The sequence below is a fragment of the Coniophora puteana genome (assembly GCF_000271625.1).
Source record: "Coniophora puteana RWD-64-598 SS2 unplaced genomic scaffold CONPUscaffold_2, whole genome shotgun sequence".
NCBI classification, from domain to species: domain Eukaryota; kingdom Fungi; phylum Basidiomycota; class Agaricomycetes; order Boletales; family Coniophoraceae; genus Coniophora; species Coniophora puteana.
This window is the reverse complement of record NW_006913054.1, coordinates 880,331-904,379: the sequence shown is the minus strand read 5'-3', so window position 1 is coordinate 904,379 and position 24,049 is coordinate 880,331. Positions and strand designations below refer to the sequence as shown.

At 53.9% G+C, this 24,049-nt stretch overlaps 9 protein-coding genes across 9 annotated transcripts; 4 read left to right on the top strand and 5 right to left on the bottom strand.

Moving 5' to 3' along the window:
- Positions 1–566: 566 nt before the first annotated feature.
- Positions 567–1,731, bottom strand: CONPUDRAFT_87379 (uncharacterized protein; the record flags this gene model as incomplete). Its single annotated transcript, XM_007766355.1, has 4 exons — positions 567–646; positions 710–1,109; positions 1,174–1,603; positions 1,685–1,731. 4 exons carry the CDS (start codon positions 1,729–1,731, stop codon positions 567–569), a joined length of 957 nt encoding a protein of 318 aa, XP_007764545.1.
- On the bottom strand, positions 1,706–4,113 carry CONPUDRAFT_162192 (uncharacterized protein). The gene is made up of 2 exons (XM_007766354.1): positions 2,488–4,113; positions 1,706–2,400 (listed from the first exon to the last, which is right to left on the bottom strand). The coding sequence occupies exon 1, from the start codon at positions 3,984–3,986 to the stop codon at positions 2,547–2,549; it is 1,440 nt and encodes a 479-aa protein (XP_007764544.1). The 5' UTR covers positions 3,987–4,113; the 3' UTR covers positions 1,706–2,400; positions 2,488–2,546.
- Positions 4,114–4,227: 114 nt separating this feature from the next.
- CONPUDRAFT_162190 (uncharacterized protein) lies at positions 4,228–6,325 on the bottom strand (the record flags this gene model as incomplete). Its single annotated transcript, XM_007766353.1, has 6 exons — positions 4,228–4,342; positions 4,407–5,269; positions 5,332–5,928; positions 5,980–6,044; positions 6,094–6,257; positions 6,309–6,325. The coding sequence occupies 6 exons, from the start codon at positions 6,323–6,325 to the stop codon at positions 4,291–4,293; spliced, it is 1,758 nt and encodes a 585-aa protein (XP_007764543.1). The 3' UTR covers positions 4,228–4,290.
- Positions 6,326–7,856: 1,531 nt separating this feature from the next.
- Positions 7,857–10,205, top strand: CONPUDRAFT_117077 (acyl-CoA dehydrogenase NM domain-like protein). The gene is made up of 10 exons (XM_007766352.1): positions 7,857–8,082; positions 8,244–8,327; positions 8,391–8,665; positions 8,754–8,828; positions 8,901–9,097; positions 9,187–9,277; positions 9,348–9,439; positions 9,526–9,620; positions 9,754–9,847; positions 9,913–10,205. The coding sequence occupies exons 1-10, from the start codon at positions 7,936–7,938 to the stop codon at positions 10,026–10,028; spliced, it is 1,266 nt and encodes a 421-aa protein (XP_007764542.1). The 5' UTR covers positions 7,857–7,935; the 3' UTR covers positions 10,029–10,205.
- Positions 10,206–11,287: 1,082 nt separating this feature from the next.
- Positions 11,288–12,473, top strand: CONPUDRAFT_134730 (uncharacterized protein). The gene is made up of 2 exons (XM_007766351.1): positions 11,288–11,771; positions 11,855–12,473. The coding sequence occupies exons 1-2, from the start codon at positions 11,320–11,322 to the stop codon at positions 12,408–12,410; spliced, it is 1,008 nt and encodes a 335-aa protein (XP_007764541.1). The 5' UTR covers positions 11,288–11,319; the 3' UTR covers positions 12,411–12,473.
- A 1,775-nt stretch (positions 12,474–14,248) lies between these two features.
- On the bottom strand, positions 14,249–16,421 carry CONPUDRAFT_134729 (uncharacterized protein; the record flags this gene model as incomplete). Its single annotated transcript, XM_007766350.1, has 3 exons — positions 14,249–15,487; positions 15,535–15,810; positions 15,885–16,421. 3 exons carry the CDS (start codon positions 16,419–16,421, stop codon positions 14,855–14,857), a joined length of 1,446 nt encoding a protein of 481 aa, XP_007764540.1. The 3' UTR covers positions 14,249–14,854.
- A 456-nt stretch (positions 16,422–16,877) lies between these two features.
- CONPUDRAFT_117072 (calcium proton exchanger) lies at positions 16,878–19,183 on the bottom strand. The gene is made up of 16 exons (XM_007766349.1): positions 18,906–19,183; positions 18,702–18,822; positions 18,595–18,620; positions 18,483–18,540; positions 18,379–18,427; positions 18,320–18,329; positions 18,243–18,264; positions 18,020–18,189; positions 17,883–17,965; positions 17,787–17,830; positions 17,557–17,726; positions 17,454–17,500; positions 17,353–17,392; positions 17,249–17,295; positions 17,118–17,185; positions 16,878–17,040 (listed from the first exon to the last, which is right to left on the bottom strand). The coding sequence occupies exons 1-16, from the start codon at positions 19,176–19,178 to the stop codon at positions 17,024–17,026; spliced, it is 1,245 nt and encodes a 414-aa protein (XP_007764539.1). The 5' UTR covers positions 19,179–19,183; the 3' UTR covers positions 16,878–17,023.
- A 1,241-nt stretch (positions 19,184–20,424) lies between these two features.
- Positions 20,425–21,295, top strand: CONPUDRAFT_162187 (uncharacterized protein; the record flags this gene model as incomplete). The annotated part of the gene is made up of 3 exons (XM_007766348.1): positions 20,425–20,903; positions 20,962–21,028; positions 21,089–21,295. The coding sequence occupies exons 1-3, from the start codon at positions 20,782–20,784 to the stop codon at positions 21,293–21,295; spliced, it is 396 nt and encodes a 131-aa protein (XP_007764538.1). The 5' UTR covers positions 20,425–20,781.
- Positions 21,296–22,181: 886 nt separating this feature from the next.
- CONPUDRAFT_117065 (aldo keto reductase) lies at positions 22,182–24,009 on the top strand. Its single transcript, XM_007766347.1, has 10 exons — positions 22,182–22,320; positions 22,384–22,403; positions 22,465–22,562; positions 22,619–22,722; positions 22,795–23,040; positions 23,110–23,222; positions 23,275–23,330; positions 23,394–23,434; positions 23,495–23,628; positions 23,695–24,009. Exons 1-10 carry the CDS (start codon positions 22,264–22,266, stop codon positions 23,843–23,845), a joined length of 1,020 nt encoding a protein of 339 aa, XP_007764537.1. The 5' UTR covers positions 22,182–22,263; the 3' UTR covers positions 23,846–24,009.
- Positions 24,010–24,049: the final 40 nt, after the last annotated feature.

Sequence of the window (24,049 nt, the reverse complement as noted above, 5' to 3'; positions counted from 1 at the left end):
CCGGCGTGCATTGGTGCGTATTATGTTGAACGTCGCGTGGAGTCCGCTCGGCCAGGAGTGACGTTGGTGGGAGTGTTGATCAACGTCGTCGACGACTCCGAGTGCACAGTATTATTAGGCAGCCCGAGTCGTGAGTAGTACAAGTTTATAATAAAGGGTGGAGTTGAGGCTCTTTTTAGTTGGCGACGCGTTACGACGGACAACGCACAGCCCCTATGTGTATGTTCTGCATGTGTCTTCACAGCTCATTATAATTTCCCTTGTCAACCGCTTCTTTGCTGGTCCAATAAACATCGGCGCACAATCTCAGATGAGCTCATCCGGCGCAGATCACATCACCAGAGCAGTAGCGCTATCAACGTTGGACAGGTCAGGATAGTGACCCGGATTGTTCCTTCCAGGATATAATTACACCACTTTGTTCATATCGTACATTCTTCCTTGTGATACAAGGGGGGCAATCCTGTTCCAAGGTGCACCGATCACAGTCGGATGACACCAAACAAAAGGCTCGGACACAGGGTGTACAAACCAGAAACGCAGTGAGAGGAGCAAGGCAGAGAGCATCACGACGGCGTATTGTCCCCTTGCAGCTCCTCAAACTTCCTACGGGCAATACGGATGTTCATCTTGATCGCAGCGGTCTCTGCACAGACGCAGAACAAGCACAATAAGCTTCTTTGGATTTGATCCATGGACGCGCACTCACCGACGACCGGATTATGCACAATCACAAGCACATACGTGTTCTTCGTCATCTCATCCAGCACCGCCGTAAACTCCGCGAGCTCCATCTCGAGCGAGTGGAACTCCTCCCGCAGACGGGAGCACGACTGCTTGAACGCCTTGATGAGCTCCGACGTGCGCTCGTACCGCTTCGGGTTCAGCGCCGTCTCGTCTGGGGCCGCCGCAGCCGCCGCCTCTGCCGCAGAAATGTCGCCGCCGTCGACCGGGGCCGGGGCGGACGAGGACGAGGTGGCGATGACGAGGAACGTCGTGCGCTCGAAGAGGACGACCTCGTTCGCGCTGCACGCGTCCGCGAAGATGCGCAGGTGCCGCGAGAGCGTCGACGCGTTCGGGATGAGCGTGTGCACGATCCCAGACCAAGCCTACCATCCAAATTATCCAAGTCAGCGATGAGCTCGAGAACGTCAAGGGGAGAGACGGGGCTACCTTATACAGCGTCTCGTCATAGATACTCGTCCCAAACACCGTCACCCCCTTCCCCCCGCTCGCCCTCTCCAGCTCCTCCCTCTTCCGCGCCAACACCGCCGCCCTCTCCCCCTCCCTCACCAGATCCATCTTATGCACCAGCAAAAACACACTCGCCGCCGGACTATACTGCCTCAGCCCCTCCAAACACTCCCGGAAATACTCCAGATCCCGCCCCAGCTCGCGCGTCTCGATATCAAACACATAAATGAGCACGCCCACCGCGGAGAACACCGTGCTCCGCTGCTGGTGCAGGTACGACTCCATGAACGCCTCCTGCCCGCCGCAGTCCCACAGGTTCAGGATCAGGTCCCCCAGGAACCGCACGTGGTTCTGCTCGACGTCGATCGTCGCGCCCAGGCGCTCCGTCAGCGACGCGGGGTTGTTCGAGCTGGGGGATCAGAGGCGCGCGGGTGGGTTTCTAGACGCTCTGTGATCGGGTAGGCGGGAGGACGGCGGGAGGCGGACTCACAAGATCATGGAGCGCATCGACGTCTTTCCGCTGCCAGAGGCACCCATGAGGAGAACCTGGACATTGTTCAAGGTTTACTGTGATACATTGACCGCCTGAGACCTTACCTTTTTCTTCATAATCGCAATTGAGGTGGTGGTGTTGGTGGTCCTTGTTAGACGCGACTCGGCGTCAGTACAATTTAGCGCCCGTCAAACATCTGAGTCCTAACCACAGGTCAAAAAGTGACAAAGTGCTATTACCCAGCTCCACAACGACAGCAAGTAACAAAACACTATAGCATACGTACACACAGAAACACAGTATAACGAGACAATGCACTGTAAAAAAAATCCCATCCTCCAGGAAAAAAGAAAAACCAAGTCTCCATAAAGCCCTCAGTCACGTCCTCCCAATCTATCAAGAAAAAATCCACGTCACAAAAAACTGAATTACAGAGAGCCCCAGGCCCGAGTCAAATATACGCGACTCGCTCAAGGGATCAACAGTAAGGAAAAGCGTCTCAGTCCCAGAGACGCATAAGTAATAGTAGTATGTAAAAGAGAGGAAGGACAGCCCGAGACCGGGCCGCCGATAACCAACATCCACATCTACACCAGGAATGAAGAGGATGTATAAAAAAAGAATAAAAAAGAAATAAATCCGGGTAACGATGTGGGGGTATGCATCATAAATACGGAATACGACAACGTGCACAGCAGCAGCAGCAGCAGTGCCTAGCCTGGTCCACCAAACAAAATAAACAGTCATCATTGATGAGCATGCTACTCTTCGTGAACAACAACAAAAGACAGAAAAGCTACCTACCCCAACATCGCATCAACATCTCATCTCATAGCCGCATCCGTCCCTCCACCTCCACCTAAAACCGCCCATCGGGGTTCAAACTGCTGTTCCTCTGCATACTGTGCCAGTCGCCCGACCCGCCGCCCCCAAAGTGCCGCTGCTGCTGCGGCGCGCCCGCATACCCAGCCCCCTGCCCGTCCCCGCCAAAGTCGAGGCACTCGAGCGGCACCATCCCCTGCTCCCCGCGCGCGTTCGCGCACAGCGACCACCCGTCGTCGTACCGCATCAGCATCCGCACGCGCTCCCCGTACAGGATCTGCAGCTCGTCCGGCATCGTCGGGATGAACGTGCACTTCACCAGCGCGTCCTGCACCGGCGGCGACGCCGACTTGGGCGGCGGAGGGCCCATCCCGCCGTGCCCGTGGGCCTGCGCGGGCGGGGAGCCGGACGCCGCGGCGCGCGCCATGGCGAGTGCGCTGGCGGCGCCGACGCCTGCGCCGACTCCGTTGCCGACGCTGACGATAGACCCAGGTGCAGGGGACTGCGGCGGAAGCGGCGGGAGCGACTGGTTCATGTGCGGGCTGTTGTAGGGATTGTACGGCATCGGGTTATTGTACGACTGCGGCGGGGGCGGCGGGAACGCGCCACCGGCCGTTGGATACGGGCCTTGCATCATCATCTGCTGGTGCGACGAGTACCCTCCGCCGCCACCACCGCCGCCGCCTCCGCCCATGTTGCCCATCGGATGGGGCGGGGGCGACGGCGCGCCGCGGAACATCTCCATAGGCGCGGAACCCTTCTCGTTCTCGGGCTCAGGGGGCGGCGGGAACATAGCGGCGTCCGCCCAGGAGATGCGACGCTTGTCTCGCCGGCGCAGGTAGGTCTTGCGAATAAGGAAAATGAGAAGCGCGATGCCAACAATGACGCTGGCTGCAATGATGCCGCCTTTGGCGCTGCTGGAAAGACCGCCGCCGGACTTGCTGTCATTGTTCGGGTTGGTCGTGATGGAGCTGCTCGGGGCAGATGCAGTGCTGGTGCCTCCCCCGGGAACGACGACAACCGAAGTAGACCTGCCTGCGGGGTCACTAGCAGGCGTGGATGCGGATGCAGAAGCCGATGATGCGGTGGTAGAGGACGCTGCGGTGGTGCTCGTCTTGCTATCAGCCGTAGTCGACGAGTTGGGAGTCGTGGACGACGCCGAGGCCGAAGTCGCAGACTGGGACTTGGCCGTTGCAGATGCGGTGGTGCTGCTTGCCTTGGGGTCGCTGCTAGTTTGGCTTTGAGCAGCAGAGACAGCCGTCGTCGAGGCGCTTGCACCAGCGGCTGCTTGACCGCCCGTTGTACCGCCCGTTGTACCTCCACTGCTGCCAAGACCAGGTAAGGGGATCAAATCATCTTGCTGGGGTGTCCCAGCGAGAATAGCGTTGTAGTTGGGGCCAGGTTGGACATGGCCGAGTCGTTTTGCTTTTGTATGGCGTGCCCGCTCAGCAGGCAGGCGACGATGAGGCGTGTTCATGCGTTGTAAATAAGCCTAGTACTGTGTATTTGCCGTCTTCAAGAACGATACTGGGAATAGTGAGTGGGAGGGAGAAAAGAGTGTAGGGTGGCTAAGCCAATGTTGCTGGAGAGGCAACGGGGCGTCGACGGTGGGGAGAGGGAGAACGTGAGAGAAAGAGACGACTGTTGTTGGCTGCCGTTGCCACACCAACTCATCACATGCAACCTCCACGCCTTGACGTGTCACTCTCACTCTTATTCCAGTACAGCACAAGATCATATCATAGAAACAATACCTATAGTCTATCTACAACATTACCTACTTATGACATCTCGTTATCCCTCTCCACCTGCTGCCGTTTCCGTGACCCAGAGCTGCCATGGCAAAAGGAACGAGAATCAGCATCTGTTCGTCAAAAAAACAAAAAGCTATACTTACACATCCGTTTCCAACCCTCGTTTTCTCCCCCCCTTGGCCTCGTCCAGGAACTTGTCCACACCAAACACGTCACTCGTGTCCTTCTCGAACTGCACGGGACCCTCCCGGACTTCCTGGTCCTGTGCACCCTCGAAGCCCACCTGCGCACGTCCGAGCCCAAACCGGTCGTTGTCCAGAGCTTTTCCGATGCCCTCCTCAGTCCCGCCACCATACTGATCGTCGTCGCCAGCATCGAGATCTCCCCGCGACTTGTAGATCATCGCAGCAGCATTCGAGCCGTGGAACAGCGGACGGTCATACAGGTTATAGTTTTCCTCGTCAGCAAATGTTCCGCTCAGCGACTCCTGGTTGAACAGCCGCGAGTCGAGCATCGACTCCTTCGACATCGTCGGCTTCGCAAGTCCAAGAGCGATCTTCTCCGAAATGTCGCGGTTTTGCTGCCGTGCGAGCATCTTCGCGCGTTGCTCCGTGCCCATGTTCGACATCCGCATCTCCCGCTCCCGTTCCCGCCGCTTCTCGGCGCGCATGTCGTCGCGAACTTTGCGGGCATCGTCGTCCTCCGCCTCCGAGTCTTGGTCTGCCTCGGAGGACCCTTCATCACTGCCACTGCCGTAGCCACCCAAAGCGGAAGTGACAGCCGCGCGAGTTTCTGCCGTCGGCTGCGCCGGTCGTGATGGAGCAACGCCAGAGCGCTCCTCGCGAGCACGCTGTGCAAGCAACCGTAGGTTTTCCTCTTTGGCAGCCTTCTCCTTCTGAGCAAGCTTCTGCTGCATGAGTGACCGTTGCCGTACTTCCTCTCGAGCGTGTCGGTCGGCAACGAAGAGAGCTTCCGAAAACTTGGCAAAGTTATCGTTAATATGCACCTATGTACACGCAGCCCTCATTAGTGTTACAAATAGAATGAAATAAAAATGTTTGAACTCACATCCTGCAGCCCTCGGCCATCAGCAGCCAACCGCTTGTCGAGCGGAATAGTAAAACCCTTGTTGTTCTTCCAATTCGAAATACAAGGCGGAATCATCCACTCTTTCTGCTCCGACGCCGTCGCCTTGCGAGGCGGGCTCCTCAGCACGGGTGGCGGCGGACTCGGCGGACCGCGCGGGATCTTCTTGTGCTTGAACCGGGGCGGCTCCATCGGGTCCTCCACCACCTCCGACATCTTGATAATCCTCTGGTTCAGCCCGTTCCCGCTCGCGCCCTGCTGGCCGGGCGTGTACCGGATGTAGCTCGCATTGCCCTGCGAGCCGGGGACGTTCTTGGGCTGCGCGGCCTTGATCTTCCCGCTCACGAGCTTCTCGAGCGCGAGCCGCGTCTTCTCCGTCGTCGCCTGCACGTCCTCCTCCGAGGGCCGCTCCATGGCGCGCTGCTCGTCGGTCAGGTCCTTGCGGTGTGCGATCGGGACGAGGTCTTTGAACTGAGACTGGACGACTTTGCCCTCGCGCTGGCCCTGGTGCGCGATGGCGTCGTACCGGACGTTGCCCTCCGAGTCGACTTGTAGGGCGAGGGTGTTGCCGGCGGCGGTCTGTAGAGCATATAGTTAGATTGTCGGGGAATGTAGGAGGAGAAAGCATACCTTTTTCTTGCCCATTTGCAAGGGATACTGTGCGACATGACATTCGGGGTACGAACCACCGTCGCCTGATACAGTCAGTCCCAAGACCAGCGTAACGTCTCAGTATAGGCTCACCAAAGTCTTCAGGCCTCGAAGGCTTCCATCCCTTGCGCTGGCCATACGGGGGAGTGGCATTGTGGGGGATTAACGACTGGTCCTTTGACGTTGACGGGCCCTCCTGTCTGACGTCGTCCTCATCGTCCGAGACAGTGGGTGCATATGTAGGTGCGGGTAATACACTGTAGTCTCTTGTCAGTAAATCAACCTCAGAAAATGCAGAGAGGACGTACGCAGCGAGGGCAGCCATGGCGGTGGATCACAAACTGGAGCTGGTGGCCAAGGAGCTGTGTGACCAAGAACTCGAGGTTGAAATTATGTAATTGTATTTGGCATAGGTACACGTGACACTTACAGTGTCAGGGGTCCAAGCTGCCGCTGAACCACACCTCACCGGCACCAAGCAACTCTCAATTTCCCTCGCCTCACACACACCAACATACTAACATCTCTGAGTATGAACGCTAGGCATGTCCCTGCACCTTAGCGGTCTCCCTGCGTTTCCCGCGATGGTGTGCATACTTATGTATGCAAGATCTTTACCCTGAGGTTCCTGTAAATCTAATTCCCCGCACGCTTACACATAATATTGCTACGCAGTCTTAAAACTCTTGACCGAAAAGACCACGAGAGGCAGAGCTTGTCAAAGAAAAAAGTACCTGCTCAGGGCGGCCTTCATGATGGGCAACACCATTGAGTTTGATAAGGTCAACTACTCAGCAATCTAGGACATGGACTGAATCTCGTATTATGAAGGCACGAGAATCAAGTCGGACAAAACTATCACCGATGTCTACCGTTGCTTAGATCCATACAACTGCAAAGGAGATATCGGTGCAGCAACTTTAACTCTGTAAGTGGAGATCCAGGAACCATGAACGCTAAATCAAGAGCTGGCGCTGAGTAGGCACAGACTGCAGCTGCGCAGCTCTGGGCCTCTGGCCCTTGCAGAGTATTTTTACCGGATCTCCGACCGCGATCTACGGGTCAAGCGCACTATCAAATCTTTTCTAAGCGTTGAATAGGATTGCTCAGTAAGACGAGACGCTCAACAACATCACCCAACACGGTCGAGTTGAGCCACGATCCGTACACCGCAACACATCGACGACGAGCTTCTTGGTGATGACGATCTTCTCGTGATCCTATCCGTACGGTCAAAAACTCTTTTGAGATCCGCCGTTGAACCGCCTCAGCGTTCCCAGTTGCACCGGGCTACAGAGTCTTTAAGCTGCGTACCTCTTGGCGTACCTCCAAGTCGTTGGTTGGGGAACCCGTTGTACGGTACTTAATTTCCAAGTTGTGGTAGTGCGACGCCACGAAGGAGGCTGAATGACAGATTGACATCGCACTCGCTCTAGTGCGATTTGCTTCTTTCACTGCATTTCATTGCACCGCTCGACTGAATTCGTGTTCCTTACAAGCACTGGGGGCAATTGCCAATGTTTTCTATGAAAACATTCAAAATGTTTTGAGGGTCACCTTCCTAATTGGGCAGGTTACCTTCTAAATTTGGCATTTTGAGCAAAATATTTTAAATGTTTTTGACATGTTTCCCCTGGAAACATCGTCTAATGCCCCCAGTGAAGCTCCTTATGCATGTTCCTCGCAGACATGTTTGGATGTCAACAAGTCGGGGTAAACCAAGCCGGAGCCGGAGACGCGTCGCGGCCCCACCGGCGACCGGCGGCTAAGGTCCGCGCACCATTGACAGTTAGCTTAGCCGGACTCCCGCAGACGTCGTCGCTGTATCCAACACCCGCTGCCGGCGTCCACCTTCACTTGCCCTCCTACCACTCACTGCGCCGACACTGGTTTTCACCTTCTATTGCTTGACAGCCTTCCGTCCACCTTCCCTACATGTCTCTGCCTTCGCTTATGTTCGGCCGACTTGGCGCACGTAATCTGAGGAGACACTGCACCGCCGTGCCTGCTAATGTGCGACGGGCACGGTTCGCCTCCACCTACAACGCAGACGTTGCTGGGCTGACCGCCGAAGAAGCGGAGGTGTGTGCCGCTCTCTGAAGCTCTGCGTTGCCCCGTTCCTAGCCATGCCACGGCAGCCTTAGCGTCTAGGCCTTCCCCACACCGGGGCTCTGACAGGTTACTCGGGGCTTGACAATTCCTGACAACGCTGACGTGCCGCATACATCCTCCCCCGCATCCAGTTTCGTGACGCAGTGACAGAGTTCGCACAACGCGAGATCGCACCTCGAGCGCAGGAGATCGACCACACCAACACCTTCCCCACCGTGCGTACCTGGCACTAATTCCTCCTTGGGGTACACACGCATTTACCCCTGACGCGCTCGCAGGACGTGTGGGAGAAGATGGGCGACATGGGCCTCCTAGGCGTCACCGTCGGATCCAAGTACGGCGGGCTGCAGTCGGGCTACTTCCAGCACACGCTCGCCATGGAGGCGCTCTCTGCCGCCTCCGGCTCCGTCGCGCTCTCGTACGGCGCCCACTCGAACCTGTGCGTCAATCAGATTCACAGGCACGGCACAGACGCGCAGAAGGAAAAGTACCTTCCCGACCTCGTCAGCGGAAAGAAGGTCGGTGCTCTCGCCATGAGCGAACCAGGCAGCGGGTAAGTTGCGCCTTGGTGCCGCATGACGAATTCCTTGGTCGCCGGAGCGGACGGATCCGGTGCAAGGGTGTTGACCAGAGCTGTGCAGGAGCGACGTTGTGAGTATGAAACTCAAAGCGGACAAGATCGATGGCGGTTGGCGCCTGAACGGGAACAAATTTTGGTGCGTCCACAGCGCTGGTGCGCCGTGCCCTGTTCCGAGATTGCTGAGCCATTGTACTTTATCTGTTGATAGGATCACCAACGGACCTACTGCTTCAACCCTCGTGGTGTACGCCAAAACTGCGCCCGAGAAGGGCTCCAAGGGGATTACCGCGTTCATAATCGAGAAGTCATTCAAAGGCTTTTCGACTCATCAAAAGCTGGACAAGTTTGGCATGCGGGGAAGTGACACATGCGAGCTCGTGTTCGAGGACTGCGAGGTACCTGAGGGTGCGGCGATAAAAGTTTTCTGCCAACAGCCAACACCTGATGCTAATCTTGCCCCTGGGTATTCTGGGACGCTGCTGCTGCGCTAACAGAAAATGTACTTGGCAAGCTCAACAAAGGCGCCGGTGTGCTGATGTCGGGCCTTGACCTTGAGCGACTGGTCCTGAGTGGCGGACCTCTCGGGTCAGTGCCATTGAACTCTGTTAGAATCTCCGTCTCCGGGCATTGGCTTACGGATCTGCCCGACGCACAGCCTGATGCAATCGGCGTTCGATTACGCTGTCGAATACGTACATGACCGCAAACAGTTCGGCCAACCGGTCGGAACTTTCCAGCTCATCCAAGGTCGGTCTTCTTTCGCTCGACGGCTTTTGACCCCGGTCAGGTCCGGACCCGGCCACGTGGATCTTGTTAATCTGGCATCTTCGCAGCCAAAATCGCGGACATGTACACGAAGCTGAACGCGAGCAGAGCGTACGTGTACGCCGTCGCAAAGGCATGTGACAGGGGTCAGATCAGTCGAAGGGTGAGTATCGATATCATCATGCGACAATCGCCGCCACATACTACGCGTTCCGTGCGACGCAAAATCCGTTGGCGAACGGAAGTTTGCGCGCGGTGTCACACGTTATTGACAAGAAATTTCTCGTTTGCCGCAGGATTGCGCGGGTGCGATCTTGTATTCGACCGAGAAGGCCATCGAAGTTGCTATGGATGCTCAGCAGTGTCTTGGTGGGAATGGGTATATTAACGGTGAGCGCTTGAAGCAGCCGTTTGAATCGGTTGTCTTGTTTTAGGACTAATGTGCGTGTGTACAGAATACCCTGTGGGCAGAATTCTACGGGATTCGCGATTGTATGCCGTTGGAGCGGGGACACAGGAAATCCGACGGATGCTCATCGGGAGGGAGTTCAACGAAGCGTTCAAGGCATAAGGATGAGTCAGGAGCGGCGAGCAAGGACGGCCTAGGCTGGAGGGCGCGTGTGGGGCAAAGTGGAAGCTGAGATTAGCCGGAGTCCCGGAGGACGGAAGCCGGTGCCGAAGAGAGACGCTCGTAGGCTTCTATAATAAAATACAAGGAGTTGAAGCGTGTATAGCCATTACAAGCATCCGAGGGAGTCCGATGTATCCGGGTTGCGAGTTGGCCGACATCGGAGCACCGCACACCATGATCTTCAGAGATCTGAGAGATCTGAGAGATCTTCAGGGCATCATCGGGGGCAACGCACATAGGTACGATCGGCGAGAGCCTCGAGCGCGGCCGTCCTTCTGCTTCGTTTTGACCTAAATCGGAATATCTGACAGCAAAGCTGGGTGAAAAAGGGTTTAGAGAGGGGAAGATAATGCGCGGAGTTGGAGGTATAACCATATACGGATAATCTGCCGTGCCTCGACGCGGCCTGGCCCTGGGGGACGGACCAAGCAGAGTTTATTCATCCAAACACTGCACCACTCGGACTCGGCCTGTGCAGCTGACGGGTCAAATCTAGTTTCGTTCCAAGCGTATCCTCAACGCCTTAAAAATGCTGGCCAGGCTCGCCTCGTCCCCCCTTGCCAATCCTCTTCGTCGCAGATACCTCCTATCTCTCATACAAAACCCCTCGCGATCCCATTCGAGACGTCGACCATCTGCACCCCCCTTCCTTGTCCAACCACGATCTCACTCGCCCTAGTCCCACATCGCATGGACCCTCAAAGACAGTTTCCGTACTTTGCAGGCCCATTCGAGCACAGACTACCTCAGGCAGTTGCCTCTTACCAGCAATCGTCCGCCGGCCCAAGCTCCTGTCCGCCCCCCTCCACCTTGTCATACAGATTCAACACGGACGCTTCGAAACCGCACCGAAGCGATGCAGATGTCTCCTATGCCAACTTCGCCCAGCAAGGCCCCCTCTATCCTCCCCCCGAATCGTCCGGCCTTTCTCGCCACTCATCGTCATCGCCGCCGTCCATCGAACATCTCGGAGCATCTGCGTTCTTGCGCATGCCGACTGGGTCCAGACAGCGGACACTTCAGGCATGCGACAAGTGTCGGGAACGGAAAACCAAGGTAAGCATGCAACAGTTACGCCATACCTGACACCCTATCTGACGCGCTTCCGCAGTGCTCGGGAGAACGACCTGTGTGTCAGAGATGCAGCCAGCGTGGACTCATCTGCATCTATGCGCCGTTGAAGGAATCCAAACCCCGGGGGCCTAGTAGCAAGCCACGTCCATTGGAGGGCATGCACGCCAGTGACCAAGTCGGTGGAGCTGCCCACACATCGATCTCCCCAACCCAAAGTCCGCAAATTCGATCGGACTCCATGCAGACGCCTCGGGCAGCTTCGTGCGATTCATCGCCCCAGCAGCGACCACAGGTGTATGCGCCTAGTCGGATGTCCAGCATGGCTCCACTGCTTCCTCGCCGCTCACTCGGTCACGCTTCTTGCGCGTCTGCGCCCTCTTTGTCGACGACTGGACTTGCACAGGTTCTCGCCGAGCGTGGCCAGCCACAGTCACACTCGCAACCTAGTTCAGCCCACCCCGACTTCGACCCGAGGCAGTTCAGCGCTGGGAGCTTCCCGACTAGTAGCATGTATACTCATGGGCTGTACAATCAATATCCGTACGCCACCGCGAGGCAGCACATATACGAAGAGTCGCCGCCGGCAGTTGGCTACCCGGATGCGTCGATGTGAGCTTCTTTTCTTTTCGCTTCTTTGCTTCTCCACTTCTCCACTTTCCTGTTCGGCACGACTTACTGACGGCTATTTTTAGGGCACTGCCGCTCTCCGCACCGAGCTCCGGCTTCGGCACCTCCTCGGGTGAACTCCTGCCGCAAGCTTCCGGTCAAACTGAAATGAGCGCGCTCTTCTATACGGACGGGGCCTCTGGCCATGCGACCATGCAGGCTGTGGACAGCGTTGGGTATATGTCTCCCGTCGGCAGCAACCACTCTTCCCTGTCCAGTCCGATGTCGGCTTCTCCGTCGATGGCGCCGCCTCCGAGTGCTTATCGAGACTACTCGTTCCAGCACGCATATGCGAGCAACCCGGACTATGGCATGCAGAATTCCGCCCTGTTCGAGTCTGTGCCAACGTTCGAAACAAGTCCTACCACCTTCCATTCCCAAATGAACGGTGTGATGCATCCCATGGACACGCACAGCAGCTATGTTGCAGATCAGCAGGCCGCTTTTGTCCAGCAGCAACGGCAGCTCCAGCTTCAACGGGCTCAAGGTAGGAACACGCAGATGCAGATGAGCCATCCGCAAGCCAATGGCCACTTCGATGGGCACGCCATGCCCGATGGATACTACGGTCCCTACGCTTAGGGATAGCGTCTCTTCCTCGAGCATTCCTCTGGGCACTGTGTCCCCTCATCTCCACGACTTTCGACCTTCTCCTCCTCCCTTTCCCGTGCCATCATTATTCTTCCCATTCCATCCCCATCTCCTCTCTCCTTCCCCTCTGCTCTGGATCCCTTCCCACAATCCCCTCACCTCATCTCGCCGCACTCCGCGCAATTGTATAACTGCTGTCTGCATATCGCTCCACTGCCACTGTCGTAACATATCCATCTCTGTAATCTCGCTGCTGATCGCACTGTTCTGTTGCTGCTCATTGAATCACACACTCAAGTAGAAATCTGATCACCATCGTGCCCCTCATCCACACCATCATCATTGTCATCATCACCATCATCTCGTATCCATCTCGTATCTATGGCTCCGAAACGGCCATGACGCTATGGTCGGTCACGGCATGTTTCCGCGCTCGCATGTTTTTTTATTGTTTGTTTCCAAAAAAGAGTGACAATTACACTACATACACCTATTCCGCCTCCTTGTCCATTCGCCTCCTCTTTCAACTCGGGTTTTTGGGTCTTTGGGTGCCATTACTTTACGTACACGCGGGTCGCTCTATAAACTGTACCTTACTCTTGGACTTTCTAGTTAACACTCAATCGTACATCATCCACGGGTTAGGATCTCTGAAATCAGAGCCTACCCTGTAATATTCCCCTCTCTTTCCTTTTTCTTCTCGAGCTTGACCCGGAAGGTCCGCTCTCCCGTGTTCTCTTTCACAAAATTCGACATTGTGCACGTACAGTAACGTTACTCTCTTGCATTGTATACATTTTCAAACGGGGCCGACGGAAGCTTACTTGCTGAGTTTGGCCTGCGAAGATCTAACTTGTTCAATATGTCTCTCTTTCAAATGTGCGCATGCAGGGCCGGACTTGTGGTGCTGGGTTTTCTCATGTCTAGTACCTCGCCGAGATCACCGCTGAGATGCAGGCAAGTCAAACTTGGCGCCGAGGCGCATATGTTTGGTACTAGATCCGTCTTCTGAATCTCACACCTTAAAACCGTTTCGGCCCGCACCAAGACTATAATCAAACAGTCCGAACGCACGGACAAGTTGATAATGTAGATGTGTGCCTGTCTGGTGCTATCTTTGTCTTTGGAGTGCGGAGATGCACCGCGATACGACAATAGCCACTGCTTTGTACATATAACGTGTTCGGAGCGAGGCTCACGCCAGCGCGCCGGACTGATGCACGACATTCGCTCGTGCATCTCGAGAATTCGAAGCCTGTGGCGCCTACTATTGTGGCGGGCTGCAGGTGGTGGCGCGAGACTCACCGAGCAAATATTCGCAGTCGCGTGCAGTACACCTGATGTACCGTGATATGATACGTCGCATGCTCCCCGACATTCGCGCTCGAAGTCGAGTGGCTTTAGCTTTATTGATCCTAGTAGGGGCCTCCGTACGGTAAGTTCAATCAACAGACAGACAAGATACGGCCGTCTGGCCCTAGGCTTGAGCTCAAGGCCTGGCTAGACAGTAAGAGGCTGTGTACTCCGCCCCCGCAAAACATATGCAACTGACCGTACCTGGAGCTATAACCTATCAAAGCTATCAAAGCTCAAACACCAGTTCGGCACACGAGCGCCTGGGTTCCATCGGGGCGGCCGACCCGACGCAAGTTAGCCACCAATTATGGTATACCAGTCCCATGGCATCCCGCCAACGGAGCGGCAGGGTCGTCGGGCGCCTACACGGTCATTCCACGCTCGGTTCCTCCGAACCAATGAGTCGGAGGCTGTGTGGGTCCTTATGGATCTCCCATTCGTCCAAAGGGGACGTCCTAAACGCGCATAAGCGCATAACGCCGTCGACCACGCGGTGCCTGAGACCCAATTTATGATTGACCCTCCGTATGACCTTCGCGGGTAGGGATATATTGGCGTGTCAGCGTCGATGCTCGGCCTCGCTGCCATCGCGATCGCTAAGCGAACGAGCATTTGGGGATGTCGAGATCATATGTGGAAGTGTGCAATTCAGCAAGCCTTCGTTGGGAATGATCAGACCCATATCCGCATGGTGGAAGCGGCGAAAACATGAGGCATGTGGAGGCTTGTGGAGGGCAGCCACGGAAGCTGATGTCAGAAGTCGTTTTTCGTATCAGGGAGTGGTTACTGATGGGTCTCCCACTGCGTTGGTCGTGAATGTGAAGGCGAAACCCATAATTGAAAGATTTCCAATTCGCGTCGATGCCGTGTTCGAGGCGATTGTACGCCGGAATAACCATGAAAACACAAGAAAAAAAATTAGCAGCAGAAGGAGGTAAGGGGAATAGCGCCCGCATCACAGGCACGGCATATGCATGATGTCGCAAAGATAGACAAAGTTTCGATTTTGGGCATGATTTGCTCGTGTCCAGGGGCACACAGACGATGTCGAAGGTTACTTCGCAAAAAGACACGGGCTCTCATCGACGGAGAACGCCGCGAAAAATATCAGCAAGATCCGCGCGCCAATTGCTGCACCTTGAGGAGACTCGGAGCTTTCTGTTGTTATCGATGCAAGTTCGCCGCTCCGTCTCGGGAACATGCTCTGCGTAGAACAAAGCAATTTTTCTGTCTTTGGAAGCCCACTCTTGTAAGCGAGAAAGCGGCTTTACGCCCAAATCTATGACGGCAGCGCATCCACGCGTATCAGAGGCTGGAGTGGTGGAGTGCGGTTGGAGGATCACAGAGCAGTCCTTGAATGTCGCAGATAGCGTGTAAGCAAGTCTATATGTTGCGGCATTTCCCATGGCGGGATTCTCATGATTCCACGTACGGAACCCAGAGGTGTATGTATCCACGAAGGCGTTCCAGTCACCAATTGTCGGCTCTGCAAGATCTGAGATTGATAACGCCGCGCGTTTGTGAATAGCCAGGAGACCTTCGATGTCTAGCACGTCGAGGGACCGTTGCAGTTCTGCTAGTGTACTGAAAGCCGCTGTCGTTAGCACCAGAGGTACAAGCGCGGAGCAAAACACATCCTTGAGGCATGAGAAGCCAGTAAGATTGGACTTTGGGTAGCCCAGCACTTGAGCCAGCCGTGCGAGACTGTTATGCTGAGGATAATGAATAACAAGCACCGACTTTGTAGACAAAAACCTACATCGTTGGGTCGTACCGGTTTGCCTTCCGCAAATATCCTCAAATTATTGAACGAGGCATCGTCAGCGGCCCATTCGTCCCATAAAGCAGAGATCGCTCGCGTCACGCGCTCTTCATCTCTAGAGTAAAGATCAAGAGGACAGAAGGACCTCGAGTTTGAGTCGCGCCCATGTAGCTTGAGGCAAGAGTGCATGCAGTATCTACACGTCGTCGTCTTTACCGGTGCCGTCTCACGAGAAAGCCACTTGGATGTGGACGGAAGAAAGCCCCACTTAGGCTGGCGGCAAGAACCCCAATGTTCAGATGGAAAATGTTCGCAAAAATACACAATACAAGGATCGGGATAATCACCTTGATTTCAACCGCAAGCGGCGCAGAACCTACAAGATCAGTGGCAAGGACGCCTGTATCAGCACAGACATCAATTCCACCGACACTCTTTCGAGCAGCAGGTCTGCTATACGTGCGTCCTTCGAGAGCATGCAAGCTTTCGAGCCAACCTCTCTCCAGCTTCACCGTCTTGATCCGCGGAAGGCATTCGTTCGGAAGAAGACGCGCGATCACCTGAGAATGGAAGGCAAGGTCTTTGCACGCATGGTCTCCCTCTTCTGATGCCGTGAAACGCGGAGTGCGTAGGGTATCTGACCGCGTGTGCCCAGCTGTGAGCCCAATCCCCGAGTTCGGCTCTCGCATCACGTCCTTTGGGGCAGCTGCATTCGTCTTGCGCAGCCTGAGGGCGAACTCGCGAAAGTTTGAATCTGGGCCGGTGTACGTGAAGGCGATCGTCGCGTTTCCTTCTGCGATGTACTTCCAATCTTCGGGGCGCGTCAGAGAGATGGAAGGTGTTTGTGTGCCCTCATCAGCATGTGAGCTACCTGTATCCAACATTAGGCTAAAGGATCAGGATGAGGAAGGTGTTCTGACGATGAAAGAGACAATAAGAAACGATTCGTATAACAGCACGCGAGATGCATGTGGAAGTTGGCGTCAACATTTCGAAACTCCGTTTTGTCCTCCGCCTCTTGTTTGCAATCGCTTGTTTGACTCCTCGACAAGTCATCATCTCCATCGATCGCGCTTACTTGTAAGACCTTCAGCTTTTTGTCGGCGTGCCTCTTGTACCTAGATTGTACCTAGAGGTAGCCCGGTGAAATTGAATGAACTTAGGATTCTACGTACTGTGAACCAACCGTATGATCAGGCGGGCGAGGAATGTGTCGCTTATTTCTCGTTGATAGACCCGACGATCTGCCCTCCATTCCTGAAAGTTGATAAATATGCGACAGAGGTACCATGAACACCCAAATTACTTAAATCTCATATAAGCAGAGAATAGCACTAGCACTAACGCAATTCATGTAGATTAACTAACGAAGCACAGAATGAACGCAGGGCTGGGACAACACTAGTTTATAAATACGCAGACTTCTTGACCCAGTCTTCCAGCTTCCAGCTTTCAACAGCGTGATGTTCTTCTTCCGCAGTTCGCATTATTCAGTCACCCAGACTAAAAGGACACCCGTGAGCAAATATCCAGTGAATGTCTTCTAGCAAGACGGTGATACGGTGAAGCAAGATACTCACAGGCAATGGCAATGACCACGTAGAGGGTGATGAGCATGAGACCTTCCATGTAGTTCGACCTGCCGTCCCTGTATTCCAACATCGGATGATGAGAGAGGCTGTAACCATGAAGAAGAGACTCGAACACGTACATAATGAGGATGGTGACGAGGAAAACCGAGACGAAGAGGATGACAGTCTGAGCAAGAAAGGTCAATATGGTGCATTTGAATGTAACTGTAAATTACTGGCTAACCTCAAAGTTAGCAAAGAAGAGCGTGAGCTCGTGGCCCGAGCTGATGTGGTCATGTGCGTTAAGCATTGTAAATAATCATTTATCTGTAGATGTTCACTTACGCCCAGCCTACCATAACCAAGAGCGGCACAACAAAGGTGGCGATTTGCTGTTGGCGGGTGTTGTTCAGCGAACTCAGAAAATCAAGTCGAGTCTGAGACGTACAATGGAACTTCCGACGCAGATACCGATGGTGAGCTCGTATTTGTTCTTCAGCGCCATCCAGATGGACGTGACGTGTTCAGCAGCATTGCCAACAATTGGGAGCAGGATGAGACCGATGAACGCCTCAGGGATGTGATACCGCTCTGCGGTCTCTTCAATAGATGCGACCACTTTGTAGGGTCAATCACATGAGCCGACGTCGCCGCGAGAAAGCAGTGAGGGGGACTTACGATACTCCGCGCAGAACGCAGTGATGACGGTGACAAGTAGGAGCCTTTACAGCTGGTGAGCCGGGAAGATATGGGGGCGAAGGGACCGTAACATACGCAGTTCCAGCAGAGAAAGTGTTCATCTCGGCAGCAGTTTCCTCTTCAGCCTGATCCTCGAAAAACTCACGATGCGTCTTGAGCTAGAAGGACGTCAGCGTTTAGTTTCGAACGCATCAAGCAAATTCATGCTGTACCTGGAAGAGCAAGTAGGCGCCATAAACGAAAAACAACAGGATTGCGGTCCCGCGGGAGATGGCCAGCAGGCCGGACGAAGGGCAGCCACCCATACTGTTGGGGATGTCGCAATGGCTGACAGCATGTCCGTTGGTGGACAGGCTGTTATACGCGGCAGGGATGACCAAGGCTGACATGCATGTGTCAGATGAAAATGAGACGAGGATAAGTTATAACGCTTACTGATGCAGGCAAGAGTCATCAACTACCAGTAACGTTAGAAGTGAATGCGATAAATAGTTTATGAAGATGAAACGTACCGATGCTGAACTAGAGACAAGATTAGATTTTATAAGGTAAGGAAATGCTGATCACTCACGCTTGGGCGCCCTGGACCTGGAAGTTTCCTTCATGGTGCTTAAGGCCGCCTGTGACCGCGGTTCATTGAAGGCTGACCAGAGTTTTAAGCCAGCTTTTACGCACCAGCCAGGAATGAGCATCCCAAGACAAGTAGAAGGTTTGATAAGATTGACCCCAGCATCTATTCCAATATTAGTCACCCTTAGACGCCCTGGATCTGTGTTGGGAATCTCACAGAAGTCTGCACAATGCGAATTTGATCTACAGTGCACATGGCCGTCGTGCGTGGGCGCTTGTTAGTGAGCACTAAATGGCGCTAAAGGTTTACCACCTCTTACGTACCATCGAGGAGAGCTGCAATCCCCACAATGATCTCGACCGCGTTTCCAAACGACGCGTTCAGCAGACCGGAAAGGGTGCCGCCAAGCTTGACCGAGAGCTGGTCCGTGGCATCTCCAAGGAGCTAAAGAGAAGTCGTAGGTATGTTGCTCAGTATCAAGGTCCGCAAGAGAGAACTAGCTGAGCAAAGCGCATACGACTCCTTACCTTGGCGAGCGGCATAATGGCGAGAAAACTAAACAAGAAACGAAGGCCGGCATCCCAACCGAGGTTATGGGAGATGAAGGAGAGTGGGACGAAGACAAGGAAGAGGTTGAACCAGGAGCCAAAAATAAAGTGACGATATGAATGTGCCCAGGAAGGTTCTCCTTCGGCCTTGATGACGTTGAGAACGCGGTGGGTGTACGACTGGGGCTGTTGCGCACCGTCGCCGTTTTCGAGCAGCGGCGAGTACTCTGTCGGCGGACTTCTGGGCGACATTAAATGTGAACGAGACTTTCGAGGGAGGGATGGGGGCGAAGAATTGGGGGGAAGGGAGAATCAGAATATCAACGTTTCAACTGTTGCGTTGGGCTCGGCTATGGGGGGCCATCGTCACTGCCATTTCCTAACCTTTCCATTCGAACATTCCACTGAGACCGCTATGGGGCAGGTACAAATCCCGGCATCACGCCCACGCCGCCGCGTCACGCTGCAGACAAGAGCAACGTTCAAGACATCGATGGCCTTTGGCTTCGGGCTTCAAGCTGAAGGGCTGGAGACTGGACTTCAAGCACATCTTTCGTTCTGAGTACTTATGATCTTCCTGGCTGGAAGACGGCGAACATCCAGGACCTTGAACGACCTGTGAACTGTTGAAGTGATTCTTTATTCGATGCTGGACGCTCGTCATGGGGGACAAGGATCGTTGTCGGGAACGCCAAGCTCACGACGCAGCAGCCTGTAGCGACATGTCTACCGGAATTCTCGTGTTCTTCGAGGTCCTGCGAAGTGACCCGGTCGTTCGGAACCTTACCTCGGGCGATCATTACATCACCAGCACCTCCACGGTTATCATATGGCGGGGAATGCTTCTGAAGAAGAAACATATATTCGTCGCGTTGTCATTCGATCAAAGCTATCACCTTACGGACCACAGCATTTTCCTTGCGCTCTCCTTGAATCCGTAGAAATGTAGGTCCCTCCACAGTCCACTTCCTCCTTCGAGTCCCATCGCCTATAGATCTACGTGGCTTCTCGTCGTGTACTTCGCCGTGAGCTGCCCCTATCTTTGCGATACCCTCTTCACTCAGTGGTGAGTCTGCGAGGCCAGGCCATCTAAGTCGGCCACAAGAGCACGAAATTCCACAAAATCTCTCCCGACTCAAATGCCAAAGGGTATGAGCCACTGAACATGACCATTTCACAGGGTTGCGTCTTGCTTACAGGTTAGTGTATTTCACTTCACAGCTCTTGTTTGAGCACCCAGTGGTTTGCGGACACCACACGTTGCGTGGTACTTGACTACGTTGATACTACAGCCCATGCGATGATCTTCTTGGCACTTGCTGTGAACTCTTTGATGTACAGACTCCGCAGGCAGAACGAGTTTTAACAATCAGTCTGAGAAGTTCAAGGTTCTGCCGAGCTTCTAACCACTACACAGCCTATCTTATTGACATCCCAGTGCCCCACTGAACAACGATTTATTGCCTCTTTGGACCTGCTTTCGAGCGCATCGAGGTGGCGCTTTCAATGAAAACTGCGTTTTCTGGCACATCAGAAGTTCACGTCGAGACTCTGCGCGTCTACAGCATTTCTCACAGCCGCTCTCATGAGTCCGATGAGTCTTTCAGATATATAGCATGCAAATCCAAGCATCAGGCGTTATTCCTTCTCGCACCCGTTTCTCCTCGAATTCGTTCCCCATCGAGGTCAAGTCCTGACCAACATCATGTTCCTCACAATGAGCACCCCAAACCCTCGCGAGGCCACCTTCACGAACGATAGCGGCCAGACTCTCTATAAGTGCTAGACGTCGTCCGGGTTTCGGAACAAAGTGACAAAGATCTTCAAGATCACGCCCAATGCGGACCGCCTGGACATGTGTGACCAGTTCACGCTCTTCGCTGAGATCGAGTGGCACATCATACAGTCGTCCAAGTTCCGGTTTAATGGACAGGAAGTTACCTCGAAGGAGTATATACCCGGACATAAAATCAAGTGGTCAGTCTCTCCGCAGTTCGATGGTGCTATTGGCCTTCAATGAACCCACATACTGTAGGAATCGCGACTTTGCAGGGCCTGATGGTCGATCATATACATGGGTTGGAGACATGTATATCTCCAAGGTATTTCTCGCCCTTAGTTTTGATACGTGACCCTGGTTCTCACCACCATGGTCTGTATAGTTGAAGTTGAATGAGGGCTCGAACCCGCTGATCGCCAAATATCAACGCTCGAACAAGGGGATTATAGGAGAGAAGCGGAGTGCTGGCCTGGAAGTCTTCGAGGAGGGCTACCACATGTTGGATATCATCGTGATGACATTCGTCTACGTTGAGAAGCTTCGGAAAGACTACGAGACCTCTGTATATGTTGCCGCAGCTAGTGGTTGACGGACGTTCATATCGTTGTTGTCTTAAAGGAACGTGGAAGCGAATAATTGACGAGGTGACAGTCCGACGTTAGCGGCCTAATTGATGCCCATAATTCGCCTTTGTGAACACTTTGACTTCAAGAAAGGTTCAACCACCTTACCTAGCCTTACATATACGATGCACCAGGGCTGCGGGAGCAGTGCCGCAATCGCCACCGCCTAGCAACTGTTCATTATTCATCAAGTTGTTCTAATTCCCCGCGAAAGCAAGCAAGAAAGCAGACTCCAAAAAAGCTCATTTCACCAAATTTAGCGGTCTCTAGTACTACTAAGGTCTTTAATTACCCTAGACAGTGGCACAAATCGAGGAAATTGAATTATAGATTTGAGCAAGGTTTTACAGAGTACAACATCGATCAGGTGAAATGGAGCTAAGTCTTTCGAGTCACATGCTCATTAACGCTTTTGCAACGGCAGAGAGCTTGTGCAAGCCCTCGGCGTGCCCATGTAACTTAGTAACAACGCCATTAAGTGTAGTGTCGGTCCTTGATTGAAATCACAACTTGAAGAAGGCAGGATGGATGGAAGCGAGGATTCAAGTTTATAATCTGGATGTCAAAAAAGCTTACGAGTGTTGTATTGATTCCTAACAGTCCCTAGCGGGTAGATTGGATTTTACTAACGTTGATGTCGTACTAAGGCAGGCGGCTTCAGCGGCTTGGAAGTTGAGTCGAAAACCAGACCTCGGTGGTTGTAGAGCAAACATGACGCGTTCGCCCGGCGCCCTCGGCTAGCCGTTCCGAGACGGCAGCGATGATGATATCTTTCAGGAACTTGCTCAGGGGCTATCGAGGGCTACCCCACCAGTCGGATGATCTCCACTTCCCGAGCGCCTCGTCCTGCATATAAAACCTAGCCGCTAGGACGCCTGGAAAGCAAACCCTTTATCGAGTCCCAGTCCACGTCAACCATCATCAAATTACCAAAATGTCTACTACCACTCTCCACACGCCTTCTGGCCCCGTCACGGTCAACAAAGTTGCGGTATGCCGTTATTACTCCCCGAATATATCGATGGTTTGCTCAAGTTGATCTCTCTGAATGCAGCATGGTTTGATGCTCATGACGTGCGTTCAACTGCGATCACCCATTTCTCTCTTTCTCTGCAGGGCGCTGATTTGATTGTAGCTGGAAAGCGCAGCCCAACCCCGACGAGCAGAGCTTTGCGGCCATCAAGGCTGGCATCGACTCATTGCCGCCTGGTGTCAAGATGTTCTTGAACGGAGGTATGTGGCGTATCATTGCCGTTTAGATTGACTGCGGTTGATGAGGTGACTCCAAGGCGAGTTCTATGGCCCCAACTGCAGCACTGCCAACATCGAGATGATCGCGCGGTTCTTCGAGAAGTACCCCGAGTACGCCGATCGGGCGTTCTTGTCCGTCAAGGTGTGTTACTTGCATCTTCTCGGACGCTGACAGCCATTGACTTTTTTTCTTTTTGCTGTTTTCACTACATAGGGCGGCGCCAAAGCCGATTCGCTCGTCCCCGACGGCAGCGAGGAGAATGTGAAGCGGAGCGTCAACCGCGTGCTCGAGAAGCTGCGCGGCAAGAAGACGCTCGACCTCTTCGAGTGCGCGCGCGTGGACCCCAACACGCCGCTCGAGGTGAGCCTGGGTGCGCTCGCGCAGCTCGTCAAGGAGGGCAAGATCGGCAGCATTGGTATGTCCGAGGTTAAGGCTGAGACGCTTCTCCGCGGCCACAAGGTGAGCATACAGATAAACAAAGTTTGTGGGAAGTCGTGTTAAAGATAAAACAAACCAAAAATTATGTAGGTTCACCCGATAACTGCGGTTGAGATTGAGGTCAGCCCTTGGGAGTACGGGCCTCAGCAGAAGGCGGTGATCAAGGCGGCTCAAGAGAACAATATTGCTGTGATCGCGTATTCGTGAGTCTTTGCTCGTACCGAACGTTTTTCGTGCTGTAATATTCGTTGATAGGCCCATCGGCCGAGGTTTCTTGACCGGCCAAATCAAGAGCCTCGACGATATTCCGGGTGCGTCAACACATTTTCACGGGGGAGCTTACATGGGACATGTTATATTTATTCTTCCTATAGAGGGCGACTTCCGTCGCATGCTGCCACGCTTCCAGCCCGAGGCCAGTTGGCTAATTTAATGCGTTTGCCAATATTGTACTGATTGTTATAATAAAATGCAGAACATGGCGACGAACTTCGCCATCGTCGAAAAGCTGCAGTCGATCGCCAAGGAGAAGGGCATCACCTCTGCCCAGCTCTCGATCGCGTGGGTATCCTCGCTTGGCCCGCACGTTCTTCCCCTGCCCGGCTCTTCGTGAGTGTCGATCTTTAACAAGTTGCATTAAAAGAAGTAGTATGCAGCTAATACGTTGTTCGATAGTCACATCGACCGCACGCTGGAGAACGTCAGCGCCAGCAAGGTGCAGTTTACCACTGAGGAACTCACGAAGGTCACCGAGGTGATCGAGAACGCTGTATTCGCCGGTACGAGGTACCCCGGTGACGACAGGGCGATGTACCTTTGGGCATAGACTTGGTTCCGACCGGACGAACTACAGTTGTATCAATAGATTCTGCATAAATATTAGTTGACCAACCTGATCAGTACTACGAGCACAGTACCTTGCATTTTTAGCTGTGCTTGATTGGATGGATACGTGGATTTTACCGTCCAGGATAATGGCACTGAGTTCCGTCTGGGGCTATCTGGCGAAAGAAATAAGAAAACAACGTCG

Excerpts from the sequence above, each read along its gene's own strand:
- CONPUDRAFT_134730 (XM_007766351.1), top strand. The coding sequence starts at position 11,320 with ATGCACGCCAGTGACCAAGTCGGTGGAGCTGCCCACACATCGATCTCC. Across the intron at positions 11,772-11,854 it reads GGCTACCCGGATGCGTCGAT|GGCACTGCCGCTCTCCGCAC; the intron begins GTGAGCTTCTTT and ends GGCTATTTTTAG.
- CONPUDRAFT_117072 (XM_007766349.1), bottom strand. The coding sequence starts at position 19,178 with ATGTCGCCCAGAAGTCCGCCGACAGAGTACTCGCCGCTGCTCGAAAAC. Across the intron at positions 18,823-18,905 it reads CCATTATGCCGCTCGCCAAG|CTCCTTGGAGATGCCACGGA; the intron begins GTAAGGAGTCGT and ends ACTTCTCTTTAG. Across the intron at positions 18,428-18,482 it reads GGGATGCTCATTCCTGGCTG|GCGGCCTTAAGCACCATGAA; the intron begins GTGCGTAAAAGC and ends CCGCGGTCACAG.
- CONPUDRAFT_117077 (XM_007766352.1), top strand. The coding sequence starts at position 7,936 with ATGTCTCTGCCTTCGCTTATGTTCGGCCGACTTGGCGCACGTAATCTG. Across the intron at positions 8,083-8,243 it reads TGACCGCCGAAGAAGCGGAG|TTTCGTGACGCAGTGACAGA; the intron begins GTGTGTGCCGCT and ends CCCCGCATCCAG. Across the intron at positions 9,848-9,912 it reads TGGGAATGGGTATATTAACG|AATACCCTGTGGGCAGAATT; the intron begins GTGAGCGCTTGA and ends GCGTGTGTACAG.
- CONPUDRAFT_162192 (XM_007766354.1), bottom strand. The coding sequence starts at position 3,986 with ATGAACACGCCTCATCGTCGCCTGCCTGCTGAGCGGGCACGCCATACA.
- CONPUDRAFT_117065 (XM_007766347.1), top strand. The coding sequence starts at position 22,264 with ATGTCTACTACCACTCTCCACACGCCTTCTGGCCCCGTCACGGTCAAC. Across the intron at positions 22,321-22,383 it reads TCACGGTCAACAAAGTTGCG|CATGGTTTGATGCTCATGAC; the intron begins GTATGCCGTTAT and ends CTCTGAATGCAG. Across the intron at positions 22,404-22,464 it reads CATGGTTTGATGCTCATGAC|CTGGAAAGCGCAGCCCAACC; the intron begins GTGCGTTCAACT and ends ATTTGATTGTAG.